The sequence below is a fragment of the Sturnira hondurensis genome, unplaced genomic scaffold (genome assembly GCF_014824575.4).
Source record: "Sturnira hondurensis isolate 20B ecotype Veracruz unplaced genomic scaffold, ASM1482457v3 Scaffold0017436, whole genome shotgun sequence".
Classification (NCBI taxonomy): Eukaryota; Metazoa; Chordata; class Mammalia; order Chiroptera; family Phyllostomidae; genus Sturnira; species Sturnira hondurensis.
The window spans coordinates 2,484,174-2,504,129 of NW_028090067.1; the positions used below are offsets into that span (position 1 = coordinate 2,484,174).

General features: G+C 48.7%; 1 protein-coding gene and 1 long non-coding RNA gene across 7 annotated transcripts in view; one reads left to right on the plus strand and one right to left on the minus strand.

Annotated features, from left to right (window-relative positions):
• The first annotated feature begins 415 nt into the window (after window positions 1–415).
• Window positions 416–19,952, plus strand: LOC119002398 (uncharacterized). The gene is made up of 2 exons (XR_005069732.1): window positions 416–646; window positions 19,852–19,952. It is a non-coding gene; the product is annotated as an uncharacterized LOC119002398 (long non-coding RNA).
• Window positions 2,468–19,956, minus strand: part of NCAPD2 (non-SMC condensin I complex subunit D2) — a 29,763-nt gene continuing 12,274 nt past the window's right edge. For 4 of the 6 annotated variants that reach the window (XM_037068316.1, XM_037068315.1, XM_037068314.1 and 1 more), the window contains 23 exons: window positions 18,567–18,764; window positions 17,676–17,810; window positions 17,490–17,577; window positions 17,220–17,397; window positions 14,739–14,863; window positions 14,144–14,383; window positions 13,652–13,826; window positions 13,299–13,383; window positions 9,583–9,716; window positions 8,847–8,979; window positions 8,665–8,749; window positions 8,423–8,590; window positions 7,961–8,130; window positions 7,123–7,234; window positions 6,927–7,050; window positions 6,693–6,848; window positions 6,171–6,348; window positions 5,991–6,085; window positions 4,404–4,484; window positions 4,083–4,266; window positions 3,283–3,409; window positions 3,027–3,182; window positions 2,468–2,788 (listed from right to left, as the gene is read on the minus strand). In XM_037068316.1, coding sequence (XP_036924211.1) covers window positions 2,703–2,788; window positions 3,027–3,182; window positions 3,283–3,409; window positions 4,083–4,266; window positions 4,404–4,484; window positions 5,991–6,085; window positions 6,171–6,348; window positions 6,693–6,848; window positions 6,927–7,050; window positions 7,123–7,234; window positions 7,961–8,130; window positions 8,423–8,590; window positions 8,665–8,749; window positions 8,847–8,979; window positions 9,583–9,716; window positions 13,299–13,383; window positions 13,652–13,826; window positions 14,144–14,383; window positions 14,739–14,863; window positions 17,220–17,397; window positions 17,490–17,577; window positions 17,676–17,810; window positions 18,567–18,764 — 3,213 coding nt within the window. In that variant the 3' untranslated portion in view covers window positions 2,468–2,702. Of the gene's footprint in view, window positions 2,789–3,026; window positions 3,183–3,282; window positions 3,410–4,082; window positions 4,267–4,403; window positions 4,485–5,990; window positions 6,086–6,170; window positions 6,349–6,692; window positions 6,849–6,926; window positions 7,051–7,122; window positions 7,235–7,960; window positions 8,131–8,422; window positions 8,591–8,664; window positions 8,750–8,846; window positions 8,980–9,582; window positions 9,717–13,298; window positions 13,384–13,651; window positions 13,827–14,143; window positions 14,384–14,738; window positions 14,864–17,219; window positions 17,398–17,489; window positions 17,578–17,675; window positions 17,811–18,566; window positions 18,765–19,956 lie in introns of those variants that run through there. The other 2 variants (XM_037068317.1, XM_037068319.1) reach the window with 2 other exon arrangements.

Sequence of the window (19,956 nt, forward strand, 5' to 3'; positions counted from 1 at the left end):
GGAGCACCTCCTTCCCGCTTGCCCAGTCCCAGCCCAAGGGCGCGGAGGCCTGAGCTACGTGCGCCCGTAAAACCTCGAATAGCCGTGTCCCTCTTTTTCTTTTGGACCCGCCTGATTCTTCGACTGTGCACGCCCCGCGCGTGCGGGCTAGGGACGGAGGTGGGGGTTGGACTGAGTGATCGGTATGGTGCGGGGGGACGTGCCTGTAGTCACGCTGCAGACGGTGGGCTCGAGGACCGGGAGCCCTTGTGAGAATTGAGGACGTGCAAGAGCTAGGAGCGTTAGGTTCGCAGCACGGATGACACGGGAGAACTGGGAGCACGTGGGATGTGGAATTGGAGCTGGAGCCCGGGGTGGCGGGCGGCTGCTCGCAGCCGCCCCTTCCCTTTTTCTTTTACAAGCTGAGAGGCGGGAAGGCTGAGGAACTTCTTGAGGCTCTTTGGTAGTGACACAGGAAGAGCCGAGAAAAAGGCCGGGGGGAGGGGCCCGTGCGCCTCCGGGGAGGGGGGCCCTTCCTCAGACCCCTTCCCCCGCCCCCTCTCCCGGCTTCGGGCCTCTCTGGCTTGGGGGCCTGTGCTGGGAAGGCCCCACTGAGCAGTGGGGCCGGGAAAGAAAGGAAGTTAAGGCGGAGGCGTCTGCTCTGAAGGTCAGTCACGCTGTCCTGCAGCTCGGGACGCCGGGAGACCCGGTAACTGGGGCAGAGAGGCCGGGCCCTGTGCGCCCCAGTGGCTCTCCCCCAGGCCTGGCCCGGGCCCCAGAGGGAGGATGGGATCACTGCTGGGAGCCTCCCACAAAGTCGCTCCTGAGAAACTTGAGGGCAGCACCACCCAAGCTGGGAGACAATGTCCCTTTCATCCCCTCCAGCTCAGGGCAGAGAGCGGGACGTGAGGGCGGAAGTCCCTCCCCATCCGGGGTCCTGCTGGCCAGCCCGGGAGCCAGGGACTCGCCTTCACTGGCTGTGCACAGATGTCGGGGGCAGGGCGAAGAGTCCAGAAGAGGGAAAAGATTGGGAGGTCTTGGGTACCTGGTGGGAACAGGCCCTCAGCCCCTTCCCACATGTGAGGCAGAGGGAGGGATCCACAGCTGTGCCATGTTTGCGAGCTGAGGATGGAGGGAGGGCTGATTCTTGGAAGAAAGAGGGGTTTAGAGAGGGGTGGAGTGAAATGGACATTGCCTATCAGCAGGTGCGCCAGCCGGGGATCTGGGGCCTGTTTGCTGGCCCAGCGTAACCTGACACCAGCCCCCTTTTCTAGCTGAAAAGCCTGTGGCTAAGTTTAGCTGGTGATAACCTTTGCTTAAAAGGCAGAGAGCAGGCTGTCCTGCACCCCGACTCCAGCCTCAGTCCCTTCCCTTTCTGGGATAGCCCTCCCTTGTTGGTGCGGACTTTTCACAAACAGCAAGAGCAGGACCAGAGGGCACCTAATGTTGAGAGGAGGTGGGAGGTGCCCACCCTGCGGAGTGGGCTGGGGAAGTGGAGGACAGGTGCAGCTGCTAGCGGCCCATTAACCCTCTCCCTGACCAGGGCTGTAGGAGCCCCTCCAAACTTTTGCATTACCCAGAGCATGTGTTCGAAGTACTGGCTGCCTCTTTGCCTCATGCTTGTTATTTTTCATTACTGTCCTCTCACAGTCAAAACAAAAAACTGCCCCCCAAAACCTTAGCTCCCACTGATGCAGTCTACTGTTGTCAGGACAGCAGGCTGGTCTCTCCTGTTTCAGGTGACTCAGCAGAGAGGACTGGGAGAGGTGGAAGGGGTGATGGGCTTCAGGTGGCTGCACACTAGCAGCCCCTGCACCTGAGGGGCTGGACTCCCTGCAGCCCCCATAACATGGTGGAGAGACCCTGGTAGACAGACACTGTCTAGAGCCAGAGGGGATCATGGCCTGAGCTTCCATCAGGCAGGCCAGTCACCTGTCCAGAAGCACAAGTAGGGTGAAGCTAGGACAGTGGAAACCAGCTTTTGGTCTACAGCGGGGTTTTTTCAAGCTCATACTACTTGGCATTTGGGATTGAATAATAATGTTGGGAGGCCTGTCCTGTACATTGTAGATTATTTAGCGACCTCCCTGCCTCTGCCCAGTAGATGCTGGTAGCATCCCTCCCCTCTAGGTTGTGACAACAAAAAAAGGTCTCCACAGGTTTCCAGATGCCCACTAGAGGGCAAAATTGCCTGCAGGTTAAGAAGCACAGATCTGGAGACTCGACACTGCATAATTCTCCACAGTGGAGCAATCTTGTCATGAGCAGGGTGGGGCAGGGGGAGGCTGAGAAGGATGAAGCACTGAGTGTGCAGTTATCGTTCTGAGATGGGTCCCAGTTCTTATGGGCTCATCCTCTCTTTCTGGATTAATAACACTATCTGCCACCTGCATCTGGGCTAACGTGAAAGATGGACAAAGATAAGCTTAGGTAAGATATCTAAAAATAGATAAAACATTTATTCATTAGAAAACAAGCAGAAAATTGGGACATCTATAAGAGTGTCAACAAAAAAAAAAAACAAGGACTGGCAAACATTCTAGTAAAAGCTCAATTCAGTTCAGTTAGGTTGGTTTAAAACAAATGTCTTCCATTGTACAGACAACTTGTATATTAAAAACCCAGGGAGACAGGCAAACTAGTATTTTACAAGGGGAGTGGAATTCAAGGTCACCCCACGAGATGCCCTGCACAGCAGGGACGGGAACAGGCAAGCCGAACTCCTAGGACCTGTGCCTACGAGTAGATGCTCGGCGGATGGGAGTGATTTTCTTCGGTGTCTCATCTTCTGTCATCTCTGCTGAAAGCTCTATAAAGAATTCGAGGAGTGAGAAAAAGCTGAGTCACAACGATGGGGGACAATAGATCTCAGAGAACAAATGGGACAGGCCCAGACCACACTGCAGAAATAAAGCCCAAACTGTATAGGGAGGAAGATGACTGGGGGCGGGGGGGGGGGGGAGTTAGTGCAGAGAATCTGCACAGCAGGATCCCATCAAAACCAGCCCCCCACCCCCCGGGCTGCATTCCTTCTGGGCCCGCCATACCTCCCTCACTGGACTCATCACTTGAGAAGACAATTTGGGGTTTCTTTTTCTTAACCAGCTGCTGGGTGTTTGGATGTCGACGGGCAGTGCGGCGGGGCTCTGGTGTGACAAAGTCACTGTCCGAGGCTGTAGAAGCCATGTGCTGGTGCCTAGAGACTAGAAAAGGCAGAGGACATGAGTCCAAAAGGAAGAAAAGAACCTATTTCTGACAGGAGGGCTGGTCTGGTCAGTCCACCCATGGGGCTGCCTCACATACCAGAGGACTGTTTCCTGGCTGATGGCGTTTTCAGGCTATCTCCTTGGCCAAGCTCAAGTTCCTCTATTGCATCCAACCCTCTTGTGTGACAGGCCCGAAGCTTCTGCTCAAATTCATCTATTAGAGCCTGGCGGAAAAAGAGACCAAGACAAGGCTTGGAAATACAGTTATTTCTATGATTAAAAAGAAAACAGGCCATGAAAAGACACGGTGGAAACTTAAGTGCACATCACCAAGTACAAGAAGCCCATCTGAGAAGGTACATGCTTTATGACTCCAACTATATGACATTCAGGAAAAGGCAAAACTGTGGAAACAGTAAAATGATCAGTGGCAGCTGCCAGGGTTTGGGGGGAGAAACGGGTGAATGGGGAGCACAGAGAATTTTAGGGCAGTGAGACTATTCTGCATGGTACTATAAGGCACACAGGTCATTACACATTTGCCCAAACCCATAGAATGTACAGCAGCAAGTGAACCCCCATGTAAACTATGGACTTTGGGTGACAATGATGTGCCCATGGAGGTTCATCGATGGTAACAATGTGTCTGTCACCTTAGTGGGGATGCTGATAATGGGGAAGGCCATGCACGTGTGGGGGCAGAGGGGACCAACTATATACTTCCCACTCAGTTTTGCTTTGAACCTAAACCCGTTCAGAAAGGTCTGGTCTTAGGTCCTGGCTCCGTGATGCTGTTAGGCTGGGGATGAGTAGGGCGGGAATGTGGATGTGGAGCCTCAGAACACTGCAGACTGCAGACTGAGAGAAGCGGTGTGGAACCCAGAAGGCGCCGCTCACCTTGCCCTCGGGCTTGGCTCCCCGCCGCAGCTTGCCCACAACTGACAAAAAAGCATCGAGGATGGACTCATCTGACAGTTTATCTCCAAAGCATTCGAAATTGTCCAGCATCTTACGGAGGCCTCGCTCTGTCAGAGGCAGCTGTGACATACAGTAGGCCAGGTCCCGATACTGCCGCTCAGTTCTGCAGATTGGAAGGCTTTGTGAGGAGTAGCAAGAGACAGGAAGTAAAGGCCCATCTTCCCTTAGTCTCCTCCAGCCCCAGGATGCTTTCCCCTGCAGGCCCCTCAACACAAGGAACCCGCAAGGCAGGCAGCATACCGGGCTGTTCGGAACCGCTGACACAGCTTCTCCACCAGGCTCTCGGTCTGCTTGTCCTTGGTGATGTAGGAGAGCAGCTGCCTGCAAGGAGGTGGGGTGCGACACGCCATGGCTTGGGGCAGCTCCAAACCCACTACCACCAGCCCCCGACCCTCCCCTAGCACCAGGCTTCTGTCGATCTCGTGACTTAGAAGCATCTTCTCTGCCGTGGCCCATGGCTGCCTCACTATTCCTCTATGTCTCCCACACGCCAGAGAAGGGCCCACCCACTCTCCTGGGGTATTTCCACTGTGAATGGAAATTTGTAACAAAAACAGCTATCATCTAGAGAATACTATGTGCCTGCCACCATGTCAGGAACTTTGACCATATTGAATCTTCTCCAGAACTAAGGGGTATACATTATTGGCCTAATTTTATTCTATTTTAAATTTTTTTAAAAGATTTTATATATTTTTAGAGAGAGGAGACGGCGAGGAGAAAGGGAGAGAAACACCGATGTGTGAGATACATTGATCCGTTGCCTCTCGCACACCCCCAGTTGGGGACCCATACCGCAACCCAGGTGTGTGCCCTGAGTGGGAATTGAACCAGTGACCTTTTGGTTTGCAGGCTGGCACTCAATCCACTGAGCTACACCAGCCAGGGCTTGCTTCATTTCATACAGGGGAAAAGGCAGAGAGAAGTTTAGTTATTGCTGAAGGCCATACAGGTAAAAAGTAGCAGAGCCGAAGGGTGGCTAGTTTAGTTTCCAGTCAGGGCACATGTCTGGGTTGTGGGCCGGGTCTTCAGTTGTGGGTGAGAGAGGCAACAGAACAATGTATCTCTCACACATTGACATTTCTCTCTTCTTTCTCCCTCCCTTCCTCTCTCTCTAAAAATAAATAAATAAAATATGAAAAAGCAGCAGTTAGAATTTCAGTACCGTTGTGACATTCTGGTGGACTGCATGTATGGTGGTGATCCTGAGTGATTATAATGGAGCTGAAAACTTCCTGACACCCAGTGAAGTCACAGCTTTTCCTAACGTTGAAGTGCAATGTGTTACCCGTGAGTGTGAGTGTGTGTGTGTGATGGCGCTGGTGTAAGCCAACCCACTGTGCTGCCACTCGTATACAGTACAGGCCATATAATTGTGTTCAGTGCGTTTTACTTGATAATGGCAATAAACCGACTGGTTTATGTATTGAGTGTATTATACTTCTTATCATTATTTTAAAGTGTACACTTTTCATTTACTAAAAAAAGTTTGCTGTACAACATTGTGCGGTGTTGCCTTGGCAGCAGCCTCGCCCTCTCGTGGGCACCACGTGTCTTGACTGCGCCCTTTTCACTTGTGCCTTATGTCCCCTCCTGTGGTTCTGCTCGACAACGTGCTATACAGGCTGTGGCCAGGGAGCAGTGGGCTGTCCCGCACGGCCTAGGTTTGTGTAAGTGTGCCCTGTGGTGGTCGCATGGCGATAAAGTTGCCCAGCAACACATTTCTCAGATAGTGTCCCTGGTGAGCAGTGCGTGACTGTACATGTTCATTTGACTGCTAAGCCTGTGCCAGGTGAAAAACATGCCCCAAGGCCCAGGGAGCCATACTTCATGATGATGTGAAAAGGCTGTTCCTCCACCCCTCCCTCGGGGTCTGACAGGCGGCTGATGATATCTGGAAGGAGGTTATAGACGGCATTGCCCTGTAAGACAGAATTATGTTGAAGACACGTGGTGACCCACATCCTCCCTTGGCAGCAAACCCTAAGCTGCCTCTCTGCCTCTCACCTTGTGGGAAAGCTCATTGAAGAAGGTCTTGGCCAGGGCAGCGATCTGCGGCACGGGGTCAATGAGCAGCACGGCCATCTCGCTAACCTGGCCTTTCACCTTCACCATGTCCTTTAGGATCAGGTGGGTCATCACTAGCCCTGCTGTTTTCCGCACTTGCTGAGCTGGGTCGCGAAGGCTAGGAATAAAATCTCAAGTCATTGGGACCAAGGCCACGGGCTGTACCCTGACACTAGCAGGAAAGGTCCTCGGCAGGAACTAGCACCCTTCTTATATGCCATTTCAGAGGCGGTTAGAAGCGGAGATTGAGTACAGAGGCCACGCTTTATCCAAAGTTTAGACAGTTTGGCAATAGCTTTGGGGTCATACCTAGCCAGGGCCTATACAGGTCAAGTACTAAGCAGATGTACAAAGGTAATCCTCAAGAGTGGGAAAATACGACCTCAGTAATTCTCAGAGTGACTTAGTGAGACTCTCCCTGAGCTGGCAGGGACTGCTAAAGCATTGTGGAGGATCTCTTACCGAGCATAGAGATGGGGTGTCCAGGGGTCCACCAGGTTGGGGAATCGGATGGCCAGATCCCCGATAACTATCATGATGTTAGACCGGAGAATGGGGAGTGAGGACTTCTCTAGCATGGTGAAGAGAAGACGAAGCTGGGAGTCACAGAAAGTGGCACTAAGGGCAAGGAGAGGATCGTCAGGGAAATCACACTGTCTCCCTCCTTGAGAAGGTGGTACCGACCCCAGGGCCTACCTGATCATGCAGAACTTGCCAAGGGTAAGCGATGCAGCAGCACACAGCTCTGGGTTGCTATAGAGTCCAGGGTTGTTGCAGACTTTAAGCAGCAGGGGAACAAAGGCAGCTAGTATCTGTTCACCTGTTGGAAGAACAACTCTAGATTTGCGACAGGTAACCTCAGTTGGGGAGAAGGTCACTGAGCAATTCTTACCACCTAACAGTTCCACCTCACAGATGCCTCGGATCAGCTCTGCCTCTGTGTCATCAGCAGTGGCCCCGACCAGCCCCATCTCCTCCTCCATGGTGGCCTCAGTGCTCGTGTTCTAATGGGAAGGGAGCCAGAGATCAGGTGTGATCAGAGACAACTGTTCTGATTCCAGCCTATCCTTCACTTGAAATGAATGGATCTGGGGAAAGGCGAATTCTGCAAAACCATTCATAGAACTGTTAAATGTGTCCTGTAGAAAGGAAGGACTCCTGAATTAAAGAGGAAGAGAACTAGGTAATATATTTGTTTTTAAGTTGCAAAGCATAGTCCTACATCTCTTAACTCATCCTCACAGAAGTAAATAATTTCCTGTATATGGTAGATTGATCACGCCAGACAATGGTTCAAGATCATAGAAAAGGCTGAACCTTATCCCATTGCTGTTAGGCTCTGTGTCTCACATACCTGCAAGACACCAGCACCCCTGGTGGAGAGAGCACCAGGTCCTGTCAGGTGGCAGGCCCAGTCCCGAACGCTGATGGGTGTGTGCGTGTTCTAACAAACGCTGCCTCAGGCAGAGCCTCTTTTTTATGTGGAGGTCTTTAACTAAAAGCTCTGTATTTACCTAAAACTTTCCTTCTTGGGTGACCATGGACAGACTGTTCCATCTTTGTTCTTGCTAATCTTTCCCAGAGCAGTAGCAGCAAGGAGGCAGAGTGTCGTCTTCATGTCATTTAATGGTCGGGAAGAAGCACAGATCCCCAGAAGGAAATGTGAATGACCGGAAACAACTACGGGACACGCCTGGGACACAAACCCAAGTGCCCAGCACCCCATTCACCTTCTCCTTGGGCTCCTTAGTTTTATTCTCCTGTTCTTCCCGAAGAATGCGGCGCCGACAAAGCTCTCCACTCACGGCCTGTTCCAAATGCACCAGCTGCTGCAGAGCCACATCCCCAGCCAGGGACAGCAGGTTCATCAACAGGAAGGTGGAGAGCATGGGGGTCTCCTCTGGAGGGAGAGGCAAGGCAAGGAGAGAAAGACACAGGCAAGTCTCACAGGACCTGTGATCTGTTTCCACTGATCTCTTTGCTCGGGGACTACACAAACAACCGAAGAAGCCAGAGACAGGGCTGGGGGAATGGCAGTGGCGACTGCCCAACCTCAGTGACAAAAATGTGACAGTGTGGGTTGGCGGGGGGTGGGGGGTGGGGGCGGCAGGGATGTTGCAGGAAGTGGTGGTGGCAGTAGCTTCTGGCCTGGCTGATGCCCACTGGTCCCCTCAACCCTCTCGCCCACGTACTTGGGTCACCCTGGGGGGTGCTCTTCTCCACTATCTTCTCTAGGGCCTGCTTCGCACATCCCTGCAACATCTGGGCACAGATCACCTCGGGGCCCTCTGCCAGTTGGTAAATGAGGGTCACGGCCACCTCTTTGAAGGGGATCCAGAGTGGGTCTGGGTGGACAAAGCCTGCGTAGGAGAGAGAAGTTGCCCACTGCAGACAAAGGACTCACTTCTGCCCAAGGCCCTTCCCGAGAGCTCACCTTTTGTGACCATCTCCTGTAGTCGCTCAAACAACCTATGTTCCTGAGGCAGCCGAAAGGGAGGGTGACGTTTGCCCAGAGAAGGCTGTCAAAAACAGGAGAGACAGCATGTGGGTGTGTGGAGGGGGGATCAAAGGACCCCTACCTACTCTCCTTCGTTTTAATGGAATCATCCCACATACCTTTCTCCGGTCAGAGAGGTTGGCAATGGCGTGGCACACCTGCTGGGCAAGCCTGTAGTCCTGCAGAAACTTTTCATCCAGCCCTATGCTCACCAGTGTGTCTAAGTTGCTTCCCACAATTTCTGGTTTTCCTCTAGGGGAAGGAAGCCAGGGAGTTAAAGCACATTCTGGGCAGGACTCTGTGTGGGGATGACTCTAAGGGGGTCGGTAGGTGCCTACACCCAACACGGGGCTCCCAGAGCCTTGGAATACTCCACACAGGCTCTGACACAGGGACGCCCCTTGGAATCCCTCTTTCTCTTTTGCTTCCACTATTTTTTTCCCACAATGGTTACATTATTTATTTTTACCTGTATTCGAGGACATGCTTATTGATTTTTTTCCAGAGGGAAGAGAAGGGAGGGAGGGAGAGAGAAACATTGATTCATTGCCTCTCATATGTGCCCCAACGGGGACCAAACCTGCAACCCTGGCATGTGCCCTGACCGGGAACTGAACCCGCAAACTTCTGGTCTGTGGGATGATGCTGCAACCAACTGAGCCACACTGGCTACAGCTTGATTCTACTCTTACTCTAGGCAAGGGGTCCTGGTACTTTCATGTTTCATCTCCCGTGTAGGTAGCCCGCTCAAACACAGGGCTCAGCTGGGTCTGACGGCTATTATTGAAGGACAGGGAACCTTCTCAGAACCTTCCTTTCCTCTCATCCTACTGCCCGTCTGGGTTTGGGCCTCACCCTGCCATCATTCCCAGAAGCATGACGGAGGAACAGCGCTCCAGAGGGGAGCAGGGGACCTTCTCAGTTGCCCGCTCCCAAAGCAGCTGGGTCACTGCTGGTTTCAATTCATCCTTCTGCACGAACTCACAGAGCTGGAGAAAAAAGAAAAAAAGAAAAACAGGCTAGGACTTCCGCCAAGATGGAGGCGTAGGTAGAAACACTGTGCCTTCTCCCACAACCAATTTTGAATACAACAAAGGTTTGGAGAACAAAGACACAGCCAAAGAACAGAAAATTGAACTATACGAAGTCCCACAACAATGAACCATTCAACCAGACAAGTAAGAGGGGCGGAGCCAGCAGCATAGCGGGAGACAGGCAAGAAAGATCTCCCGACCCCAGGCGCCCAGGCAGCGGTCACACATTCACGCGCAGATAAATCAGCAGGGGAGTGAGCAGTGAGACCGACTGAGGCTGCACATTTGCGCGCAGTGGGATGGACCGAGCGGGCCAGTGGTGGCCCGGGAGGCAGCAGAGGGGCCCCGCCCCTACATACAGTGTCACAACCCAGCAAGCAACCTGGGTTACCCTGCCCTAGTGAACACCTAAGGCTCTGCACCTCATACATAACAGGCACGAACAGTCCAAAATATTATGGCTCAAGAACTCAAAGCCCCAGAGCCGATAATTCTAAGTGACCAGGAAATAGCGAACCTCTCAGATGCACAATTCAAGACACTGGTGATCAGGATGCTTACAGAACTGGATGATTTTAGCCACAAATCAGAGGAACATATGAAGGCTAAACTAATTGAAATGAAGGGAAATGCACAGGAAACCAATAGTGATGGAAAGGAAACTGGGACTCAAATCAAGGGAGTGGACCAGAAGGAAGGAAGAAATAACCAAACAGAAAAGGAGGAAGAAACAAGAATTCAAAAAAATGAGGAGAGGCTCAGGAACCTCCAGGACATCTTTAAACGTTCCAACATCCCAATTATAGGGGTACCAGAAGGGGAAAAGAAACAGCCACGAGTGGAAAACTTATTTGAACAAATAATAAAGAACTTCCCCCATCTGGCAAAGGAAATAGACTTCCAGGAAATCCAGGAAGCTCAGAGAGTCCCAAAGAAGTTGGACCCAAGAAGGAACACACCAAGGTACATCATAATTACATTAGCCAAGATTAAAATGAAGGAGAGAATTCTAGAAGCAGCAAGAGATAAGGGGATAGTTACCTACCAAGGAGTTCCCGTCAGACTGTCAGCTGATTTCTCAAAAGAGACCTTACAGGCAAGAAGGGGCTGGACAGAAGTATTCCAAGTCATGAAATCCAAAGACCTACATCCAAGATTGCTTTATCCAGCAAAGCTTTCATTTAGAATGGAAGAGCAGATAAAGTGCTTCTCAGATAAGACCAAATTCAAGGAGTTCATCATCACCAAGCCCTTATTATATGAAATGTTAAAGGGACTTATCTAAGAAAAAGAAGATAAAAAATATGAACAGTGAAAGGACAGCAAACTCACAGTTACTAACAACCACACCTAAAACAAAAGCAAAACAAGAGGACAGCTAGATCAGGAGTGGAACCATACAAATGAAGATCACATGGAGGGTTAGCAACAGGGGAGTGGGAGGAGGAGAAGGGAGGAGAAGATACAGAAAATAAGTAGCATAGCCCTGGCTGGTATAGCTCAGTGGATTGAGCTCAGGCCTGCAAACCACATGATCGCGGTTCAATTCCCAGTCAGGGCACATGCCTGGGTTGCAGGCCAGTTCCCAGCAGGGGACTCACGAGAAGCAACCATACATTGATTTCTCTCCCTCTCTCCTTCTCTCCCCCTCTAAGGATAAATAAATAAAATCTTAAAAAAAAAAAGAAAATAAGTAGCATAGATGGTAGGTAAAAAGTAGGGCGGAGGGCAAGAATAGTAGGGGAAATATAGAATCTAAAGAACTTGAGACCTGTGGTCATAAACTAAAGGGGGGGAAGGGTAGGGGAGGGGGTATGCAGGGTGGAGGGGAATGAAGGGGGGAATAGAACAACTGTAATGGTATAATCAATAAAATATATTTTTAAAAAAAGAAAAAGAAAAGCAGGCTGAGGCTAAAAGTTAACAACTGCCCTGATCCTGGGCCCACTTCTCACAACAGACTATTGAGAATCTGAAATAGGTCAAAGCAATACCTGGGAATGGGAAAGAAAGGAGGCTTAAAATGTAAAGTAGGGTTTGGGGAGCCACTCCATCCCTGCTGCTGTTCTCCTCTCATGCCTTCAGAAGTACGCTCACTAAGGTTACGAACCGAAACTGACCTTGCTTAGCTCCATGTGGCGCTCCAGTTCTGACCACATTCTGGAGCTTTCTAGTATGTTTCCTTGCTGTTACCACAAACCTAACAGTTCTCAAATGGAAGTCATCGGCCTCCCTTGCCTTTTAATTTAGCCAACGGTAGATACCAACAGTCTCTTAGTCACATGTGCTTAAAATTTCACTGTTACCTATTTTTCTATGAATCAGTCACTTAGTCCTACCTCTTCTTCCTTTAACACTTGTCGTCCATTAAGCGAAATTCTATAGCTTTCACTTCCATCCCGAGTCCAGCCCCATCCCATCGTGGCACACCTACAGCAGCCTCCAGGGTCTTTCCTGTCCCTAGCCTCTGCTCCTACGAATTTGTACGCTACTGCGGAATCAGTTTCCCAGATACCTACTTTCTCATGCCACACCGTGGCTCATCAGTTAGAAACCTCTCTCATTTTTCTACTACAGGAGCGTGGACCAAAAGGTAGAATATGGGATCTTGTGGTCAGTCACCACACCAGGCTCTTCTCTTGCCCAGCCCGGAAAAAACTGGCTGACAGGAATGTTCCTGCCGGTGGAAGCTCGTGGTCAGCGCCACCACCTTTGCCTCCATAACCCAAATGCTTCATTCAGTGCAGATCTGCCTAAAATGCTGGCGTCCCTGGATAACAGTTAAAGTCCTACACTTCTGAAAGGCACCCAGGGACTTCCCAGTTTAGTTCCAACTAAATCTGGGAGAATACTCCCTGGTTAATTATCTTTTCCAGATAACAATTTTGAGCCAGACATGAATCTGCCTCCTTCTGTAACATGGGCTATGCTCCTTCTTGAAGTCCCGTCTGAAATGCTTTCCCTCCTCTCTTGAATTCTCTAAACCCTACTCATCAAGACCTATCGTAAGTCCTCCCACCTTCGGGAAGCATTCCTTGCCCATTACACCTCGCACTGCTCTTTCTCCCACCCTGTGCTCACCAGTATAACATACAAGGTAAGAGTGTGTTTTCTGAGCTCTTCTGAGTTCAAATCTCAAACTCTGCCACTGTCTGTAACTAGCCGACTTTTTAAACTTTTCTGTGCCTCTGATTTCTCATTATAAAATGTTTATAATAGAATTACCCACTGCACAGGGTTGTTGTGAGGATTAAACACATCGATATGAAGAAGTGCTAAGAACAGTGCCCCGCATACGCAGTGTCATTACATTACTGTTGCTATTATAACCATCACCTGGGCCCCTTATTCCGGCACCGAATCATCTATCTCGTGCATTGTTCGATGTTTTGGTTTTTTTGGTTACGAACTAGACTGCTGGTTTCTTTTAAGATGGTAAATAACCTTACCCTTTGTGAGGCTGAGTAAATTGCTGACCACAGAGTAGTCAAGAATACTTGTTGAATGAATGAAAAAAGAGAAAGTGAAGACACTTACAATTTCCTGAAGACACTGAATAGTCCCAACTGAGGCATCCACTAGCAGCAAGGAGAGATTCTGAATCAAAACATGGGCCTTGGCTCTGTGGGAAGAGCAGAGAACGGGGGTCATCAGGGGACTGACATGGTGAGGCCAGCAAACAGGTGGTCAGGGCTATCCCCACAGGGTCAGACGCTGCTTAGGGCGGGTTTTACCCAAAGTCCAGCTCCACATGAGCACCCTATAGACCTACTACCTACAGGTTCACAACTCCTCTAGAAGGATGCCCCCCAATTCTTTCAGGAGACTAGAAACGTCCTAAGAGAAGCTGACCTCAGAACAGTCAGCAAAGGCAAAAGTACCCCACCTACCTGGCAGAGTCCCCTTTGGGGTTGAGGTAAAGTTGGCGGTAGGCATTAAGCACAGCTTCCCTGACACCATGCTCCTTAGACCAGATGAGAGGCAGCATGCGGCGTACCCCGTGCAGGGCCTGAGGTACCCCGAATTGGAATGCCATCACAAAGAATTCAATCACCTCCTGTACCACTGAGAGGACAGACACAAACATCACCTGTCTGCTTGGCAAACTGCCCCCTCCCAACTCAAAGACAGAACCTTTCTTGACACAGCAACATGCCAGAGGCCCTTCTGATTTCCTCTGAGTCTGTTGCCTCCTATAATGCCCTGCCAGGAAATACTATGTACATTGAAATAGGTGAGCTCCACGGGGCTATACAGAGCAAGCAGAAAAAAAGGATTCCTCCCTTTTAAAGGAGCAGCTAGACATCAATAAAATATGGACAAGACTGGTTTCCCAACCCTGAGACCCAGTCCTTACAGAAAGGGACTGTGGCACACCACACCTGTGCTTGTGTTTTCATACATCATCTTGCTGATCATCCCGATGGCCTCTGTAATCTTTAGCGAAAAGCTATAGGCGTCCTGCAGATACTGCACCAGCATCTCCTGCTTCACCAGCGCGTCGTTTCCCCCGGACTGCTCAGGCGGTGGCACACTGGGCTTGTCTTTGCAGCCCGTCTGTCCTGGGCCCATGTTCTCTGCGGACCCCTGGGGATTCTTCTCCTGTGTGGAAGCTCCTGGACCTAGGAGTTAGAGAGTGTCCAGGATGGGGAAATCCAACACTTACAACATCCCTGCATATTTCTTTCCACAAATAAAGATATAAATTTAGAACCTGTTCTAAAATATCCTGGTTCATTTCTCAAGAAAGATTCCTAAAGTTCTCGGCGGTTTGGAAATACCCTGTCACACCCTGTGACTATCAGTCTTAAGGCCCGTGGGCCGCTTCCATTCCAGCACAGAAGCGCTGCCTCCTCCCCTCTGGCCTCTTTTGGCACCAGGCTCTGTTAGCCAGGCCAGGGTCTGGCATAAAGCAAATGGTCCATAAGGACTAGCTGAAATGTTTTGTTTGTTGACTGAAGAAGGAAAAATAATTACCTTTGAAGATAGTTCCTAAGAGATTCAGGAACCTGGTTTCCTCCACCTCCTCCAGGTCGGTCTGACTGAAGGGTTCTGATTGTTGGAAATGGCCCAGGGCTTCTCGAGTGAGAATGATGGCTTGCCTAAAAGAACATCAGCCCGTCACCAATTCAACACCCAGAGAAGTGTCGCCACAGACTTTAAAAAAAATTGTGACGGACATACCAGGGTGTCACAGTAGACTTAAGCGAGGATACCCAATAACCCCACCAAGTACCCAGACCGCTGGTCCCAAGGAAAAGGTGCGCTTCTCCCGCTGAAGCACCAGCCAAGGGTGGAGCTCAGGTACTTTTCCTACTTACAAGGCTTAACTATAGTTTTTTTAAAAAAAATATTTATTTATTTTTAGAGAGAGGGGAAGGGAAGGAGAAAGTGGGAGAGAAACATCAATGTGTGGCTGCCTCCCAGGCATCCCCCACTGGGGACCTGGCCTGCAGCCCAGGCATGTGTCCTGACTGGGAATCGAACCAGCGACACCTTGCTTCACAGGCCCGTGCCCAATCCACCGAGCCACACCAGCCAGGGCTTAACTGTAGTTTTCAGAGCACTCAAATAAGGCTTTTAAATTTTTAAAATCACAATCCCATTCCAAACATTTGTTTAAAAACTTTGCCAAGTGAAAGTTTCAAAAAACTAAACTTTGAATAACTGATTAGTTCATGGTACAGCCATCCAATGGGACCCTATGTAGTCATAAAAAATACTGAGGCAGTATATATTATATACAAATATCAAGAAACACTCAGATACACAGCTGAGTGAAAACCGCAAGGCGGCAGATCAGTGGTAGAAACTTCTATCACTTGTGTAAAAAGAGGGGACAAGAAGAACATGTGTTTGGCTGTATGTCTCCGTGCTATCTCTAGAAGGACAATCAATAAACTGTGCACTGCTTCCCCCTGTGGCCAAGTGGCCGGGGACAGGTTCCGAAGGCACTTTTCGCAGCATGTCCTTGTTGAAATTTAAAATTCCACACCATGTGAATTATTAGGTATTGTCTAATTTTTTAAAAAGTAAATTTCTGCTTAAAAAATCCCCAAAAGCTTATTAAAGCCCCGCCTGGGTAACTCAGTTGGTTAGAGCATCATTCCAATACACCAAGTTTGAGAGTTCAATCCTTGGTCAGGGCACATACAGGAAGCAACCAATGAATGCATAAATAAGTGGAACAACAAATCAGTGTTTCTCTTTCTCTCAAAATCAATTAGAAATAATTTAAAAAACTAGTTAAAGTTATTTTTAAAAGTTTTAGCAAACAACGTCAGTCACTAAGACCTAAACCCAGCATTGACTGCTGAGGATTTCTAAAAGATGAGGTGACATCTTTAACATGAGATGAAACCTCTGAAGTAAATAATTGTGGCTGAGTTTTAAGAGTACCTGATGACAGCTCTAAGGGAATTTTTTGCCAAGCTGCTCCAAAGTTTTTGAGTCACAAAAACACTGGGAGAAACCTATTTTCTAAGATCAGAATTTATACTAGGTTAATTTAAAGATTAAGGTAGCATTGATACTATTTATTAGTTCACAGAATTTAGAATTAAAAGCCATTATGAATCATATAATCTAATCAACTTAATATTGAGAGGAAAGAGGGGATGGAAGGAGGGAGAGAGAGAGAGACAGATAGACACTGATTTGTTGCTCCACTTATTTATGCGTCACTGATTGATTCTGTACATGTGCTGACTGGGGATCAAACCCACAGCCGTGGTATATCAGTACAATGCTCAAAACAACTGAGCTACCTGGCCAGGGCCTAATCAACTCTTTCTTTTACAAATAATGAAACTGAGGCCCAGAATAATTAAGCAATTTACTTAAGGTTATACAACTAGAATTATACTAATGGGCTTTCTCCTTCAATAGAGGACTTTTACCATCTTTAACATAATACAATTTACACTTAGTTGTTTTAATAATTTCTTTAAACATCTGTAGCCCTCACTGGTGTGGCTCAGTGGGTTGGGCATCATCCCACAAACTGAAAGGGTGCTGGTTCTATTCCCGGTCAGGGCACATGCCTGGGTTGTAGGCCAGGTCCCCAGTTGGGGGTGTGCAAGAGGCAACCACACATTGATGTTTCTCTCCCTCTCTTCCCCTCTTTCTAAAAATAAATAAAAGGACTCATGGACATGGACAACACTGTGGTGATTGCTGGTGGGAGAGGGAGTGTAAGGGGACTAAAAAGTAATGTTAAAAAATACAATAAAGATGAAATAAAATACAAAAATAAAAATAAATAAAATCTTTAAAAAATCTGTAAAAGCAGAAAAGCGTGTTTAATTGTGGACTGTTCCTTTGGCATCAATCTGGCGTTCAGACGGTTATTACAGTGAAAACACCCCCCATCACCTGGTGGCAGCACACTCTTGTTTCCCAAAGGTTAAAGTCTGAGCCTAAACAGGTCGTTATAGAATACCTCATTCTTCCACATACTTGTAACTAGCTTTGGCAAGCAACCGACGGATGCGTCCTTTCACCACTTCAGTGGTCTCTGTAGAAGCAATTTCCTCAGGAATCTCTTCCTCCGGGGGAAGTTTCAGCAGCTGTTGCAAGGTAGACTTCAACTCTGGCAGCATGGCTTCCCACTCCTCCTCTGGGTCCAGCACTGCGGCTGAATGAGAAAGTCTCAGACTCTTTCACTTGAGTTTCTGCTGCAGGGAGACGACTGTCTGGGGCGGGGATTCCTACACAGTCACTACTCACAAGCAGCTGCAGGTTGCCTCTCAGCCCTCATCTCTTGTAATTTCTGAGTTTCCTTCTGCAGCAGTCCGGCAAAGTCGGCATCACTGAGCTACCAAGGTAAAATGAGAGTCAGGGTCGCTAAGTCACATTACTCCATCCCAGTTTCCATTTAATTCCTTTTTTTTTGGATGGCCCAAGTCTACTTACCTTGCAGGAAAAGGGATTGTTGGCAAGAAAACTGGCCAGCAGCTGGATAGCATTTTTACACACCAGCACCGACTTGTCTGCCAGACGTCCCACTGCTAAGGCCACCACTGCCTGGAAACGTGTCAGGGGGAGAGCCTGTGCAGGACAGAAAGAGAAGAATCCGCTCACAGTCCACATCATCCTTTCTGCTCAAGATGATCTTGAAGTAAACTCTAAATGATCTACCCATTCATTCCAAAGAAACTTTTCTATGGGACATAAATTAGTTAAGGAGGCCCTGGCTGGTATAGCTCAGTGGATTGAGCGCAGGCTGCAAACCAAAGGGGTGCCAGTTCGATTCCCAGTCCTGGCACATGCCTGGGTTGTGGACCAGGTCCTCAGTGGGGGCCACGTGAGAGGCAACCACACATTGATGTTTCTCTCTCTTTCTCCCTCCCTTCCCCTCTCTCTAAAAATAAATAAAATCTTAAAAAAAAAAACAGTTAAGGAGTACTCTGTAGTGGTTAGGACATGGTATAGTCCTTTGGAAGATGAAGACCATTATTACTGGTAGTAGCAACCTGAATTCTAGGTTGTTTCTTCTTTGGGACATTTATTTATTTCTTTTTAAAGATTTTATTTATTTATCTTTAGAGGGGAAGGGAAGGAGAGAAGGAGAGAAATATCAATGTATGGTTGCTTCTTGTAAGCCCCCTGCTGAGAACTGGCCTGCAACCCAGGCATATGCCCTGACTGGGAATCGAACTGCAATCGTGTGGTTTGCAGGCCCGCGCTCAATCCACTGAGCTACACCAGCCAGGGCCGGGACATTTATTTTTGACAATGGATATCTCTTTTCTTCAGTCTGTACTTAGAATGGTACCAATGTCTATCACGTAGAAGGCTGTTCACCTTCTGCTGGACGATCCGGGTGAAGAGTTGCAAAACACGGCTCCGCACAAAGGAGTTGACATCATGGCCATGGGCCTGCAGGGTGTCCAAGAACTGGTCTCTGGTGTCTCGGGCTGCTTCCTCCAGCTGATCACCATTCAGAACCTGGAGTACCATCTCTGCCATGGCTGCGAGCACAGCATTGCGCATCATGTAATTCTGAAAGAGAGAGAGAGATGAAGTTGGTGCAAGTCTCTGCTCTCTAATACTAACTGTCCCTTTCTTAAGTTCTTACACTGGTCCAAGCACAAAGAAGGGGCAAGACCTTTTGTTAAAGTGTTTGTCTTAGCTATACTTTTCCTGGTCAACTGCCTAGGTGTTCACCCCTGAGGTCATTGAAAAGAGCTGAATCTCAGAGGGGCCTTTACTCAGAGGAGAATGCAGAGTCAAAATAAACAAGAGCCAAAATCCGTTTTGCTCCTAAGGTTCACGCAGGTAATCGTGGTAGCTGAATGTGAAATCATACCTATCCACCAATATACATTTGAAAAGCATTAATTACTACCTTTTACCTGAGGTCTCAACACCTTTGATCCGTACTAATAAACACCCTCTTCCTTCCCACTCCCCTATTTTACTGACAGAAAATGAAACACAAAGAAACAGATATCAGTTCTATAGTCTCAGCAAGTCCATTGCGGGATCTCATGAAGAGGGTTTGGGGTTTTTCCTAGGCCAAGAGCCAGAGAATGGGGTCTTGCACAAGAGGTTAAAGTAAATTAGATGAATGAGTGGCTTGTCTTTGTCCTTGATATTCACCTAGGAGTGCCCTGCATCAGTCTGGGATATGGCCAGGCTAGCATTCAGGCATACTAGAGAACTGAGAGATGACACAGGTTGATTTTGGAAAGCTTATTGTATGGAGGAAGCAAGGTGAGTCAGACGGTAGGAAGAAGCTTTATCCTAAGAAATGGGTGAGACTCAGAATCACAGCAGAGTCACCCTCACTGAGCTTAAGCTGTAGAATTGTCATCTCCCTTACCAGACATGGATAAAACCAATGTGATATTGAAACAGGCTCTTCTGGCTCAGTGGATTGAGCGCTAGCCTGCGAAGCAAAAAGTTGCTGGTTTGATCCCCGGTTAGGGAACATGCCTGGGTTATGGGCCGGGACCCAGTTCGGGGCGTGAGAAAGGCGACTGATTAATGTTGTTCTCCCTCTCTCTTTAAAAATACAATAAAATATCTTTAAAAAAAAGAAAGAAATAGGCTCTTTATCCAATAAACTTCATCTGCTTCTCTACAGGAAGGAACTGCCACAGTGACAAGTCCAGACAACCTGCCTCCAGGTGAAAGCTTCCTTCTTGTTAGGAAAGAGCCTCTCAACAATGGACTTACAGCCCCCAGGGGG